The sequence below is a fragment of the Myotis lucifugus genome, unplaced genomic scaffold (genome assembly GCF_000147115.1).
Source record: "Myotis lucifugus unplaced genomic scaffold, Myoluc2.0 scaffold_568, whole genome shotgun sequence".
Taxonomy (NCBI): domain Eukaryota; kingdom Metazoa; phylum Chordata; class Mammalia; order Chiroptera; family Vespertilionidae; genus Myotis; species Myotis lucifugus.
In genome coordinates, this window is record NW_005871616.1 from 315,146 (window position 1) to 317,004 (window position 1,859).

General features: G+C 46.6%; 1 protein-coding gene across 1 annotated transcript in view; it reads left to right on the plus strand.

Moving 5' to 3' along the window:
- The first annotated feature begins 1,164 nt into the window (after window positions 1-1,164).
- LOC106694679 (SLA class II histocompatibility antigen, DQ haplotype D alpha chain-like) overlaps window positions 1,165-1,859 on the plus strand; it is a 37,279-nt gene continuing 36,584 nt past the window's right edge. Inside the window, exon 1 of the mRNA XM_014446760.2 lies at window positions 1,165-1,297. Within this exon, the coding sequence (XP_014302246.2) occupies window positions 1,216-1,297 (82 nt within the window). The 5' untranslated portion in view covers window positions 1,165-1,215. The remainder of the gene's footprint in view (window positions 1,298-1,859) is intronic.

Here is a 1,859-nt window from a genome sequence, read left to right on the forward strand (position 1 = left end):
ACTCACTTTGGGGAATTGTGAGGCATCTTGGTCAGAGGGTGTTAGAACCAAAGAAGCAGAATCAGGAGGAGATGTCTATTCAGAGAGTTCCTGCAGGACTAGTTTACACAGTTGTGGGGAACTGGGCAAATCCAAGCTCCACAGGGCAGACCTCTGTCAGGAGGGGCAGCTGGAACTCTCGGCCCAGCCCAAGCTGCAGCCCAGAGCAGAATCCACTCCCTCAGGGAAGCCTCACTCTGTGCCAGGGATTCTTTAGCTGATGGATCCGGCTCAGTCACATTATCCAGCATGACCTCTGTCAGTCAGTGAACTGTGGGCGTTAGTCACATCTACAAGATATCAACATTTGATTGACTATCTGGGGCCTATAACCTAGCTGACACATAAAGCTGATCCTTAACCTCAGGGTTTGAGCTTGTAGGTGATCTTGGAAAGGATTTGAGAAATAGAGACTTTGTCCTTAATGGGATTCTTTCAGGAAGTGGGTGCTGGAGTAGGGAGTTCTATAATTGGGCATCTTAATACATTTCACCTGGAAGGAAGGAAGGAAGGAAGGAAGGAAGGAAAGAAGGAAAGCGATACTGAAGCTAGAGCTCTGATTGGTAGAGAAGCAGCAGTCAGCTATGGCCGGGTAGCCTCCTCTGGATATGCCCAGATTGCGGGTTCAGTCTCCGGTCACATACAAGAAGCAACCAATGAAAGTGTAAATACGTGGAACAACAAATGGATGTCTCTCTCTTTCTCTCTCTCTCTCTCTCTCTCTCTCTCTCTCTCTCTCTCTCTCCAATCAATTAAAATAATAATAAAAAAGGAGCAGCAGTCATTCCCCTGGAGAGAGGTGTGCTTGGCCGTTTTTGTGGCTCAGACAATGTTCATGTTCTGGTTCTTTAGGTCTGTGAGAACCAGCAGGCACACACAGGAGAGGAGATTCTTATTTCATACCTTCCCTCCTTTCATGGAGAATTCCCTCAGGTCCACTCAGAGTGGACACTGCATCAGAACCTCAGAACCCGGGATTTCCCAGTTCCTGTCAGGCCTCCTGGTACACACTCTTCAGCTAGCAACTGAGGTGTCATCACAGAGAGGGTTTCTGATTGGCTAGAACCTGACCTGCAGGGTTTGGTTTGGGTGTTAAATAGATTTCTTTCTCAGCTTGGTCCTCATCATTGCTCTACAACTCAGAGCAGCAACTGCTGAGACCACCTTGAGAAGAGGATGGCCCTAAACAGAGCCCTGATTTGGGGGGCCCTCGCCCTGACCACCGTGCTGAGTCTCTGTGGAGCTGAAGACATTGTGGGTGAGTGCTCTGCTGAGCCACATGGGGACTGGACTGGAAAACAGAATTGGAGGGTAAAAAAGATAGAGATTTGCATAGAAACAGTAGCGATTCCTCAAAGGCATCCTCAATATTAAGCCCATCCAACAATTATGATCCTTCCTCCTGTGGGAAAGCAGAGTCCCAATCCAGTTTCTGCTACCTGAGCTGTTGCACACTGCACCACGGCCATCATCCTGGTTCTAATGTTGGATCCATGAATATAGCCCAGAGGCTTTACAGCATTCATGCGTGATTGCCTCAAAGATTAGGGGTGTTTCCACAAGTGGATGTTCTGTTACTAAAATTCATGAATTATTGCTTCCAAATTTTTCTGAACAACTTTTGGAGCTTTATGAATATTTCTCCTGTAGTTTACCATGCAGTAAAGAGTTTCATGAATTATGTGTACTATGTAGATATAAAGAAGGGTTCTTTGCTTTGTCTCAGATTCACATACATTTCCAAGCTGAGAACTGGCAAGGGTGGGGAATGGGAAAACAGCCCAGTGAAGGCCTTCAGACAAATCATTTTATCTCATGGT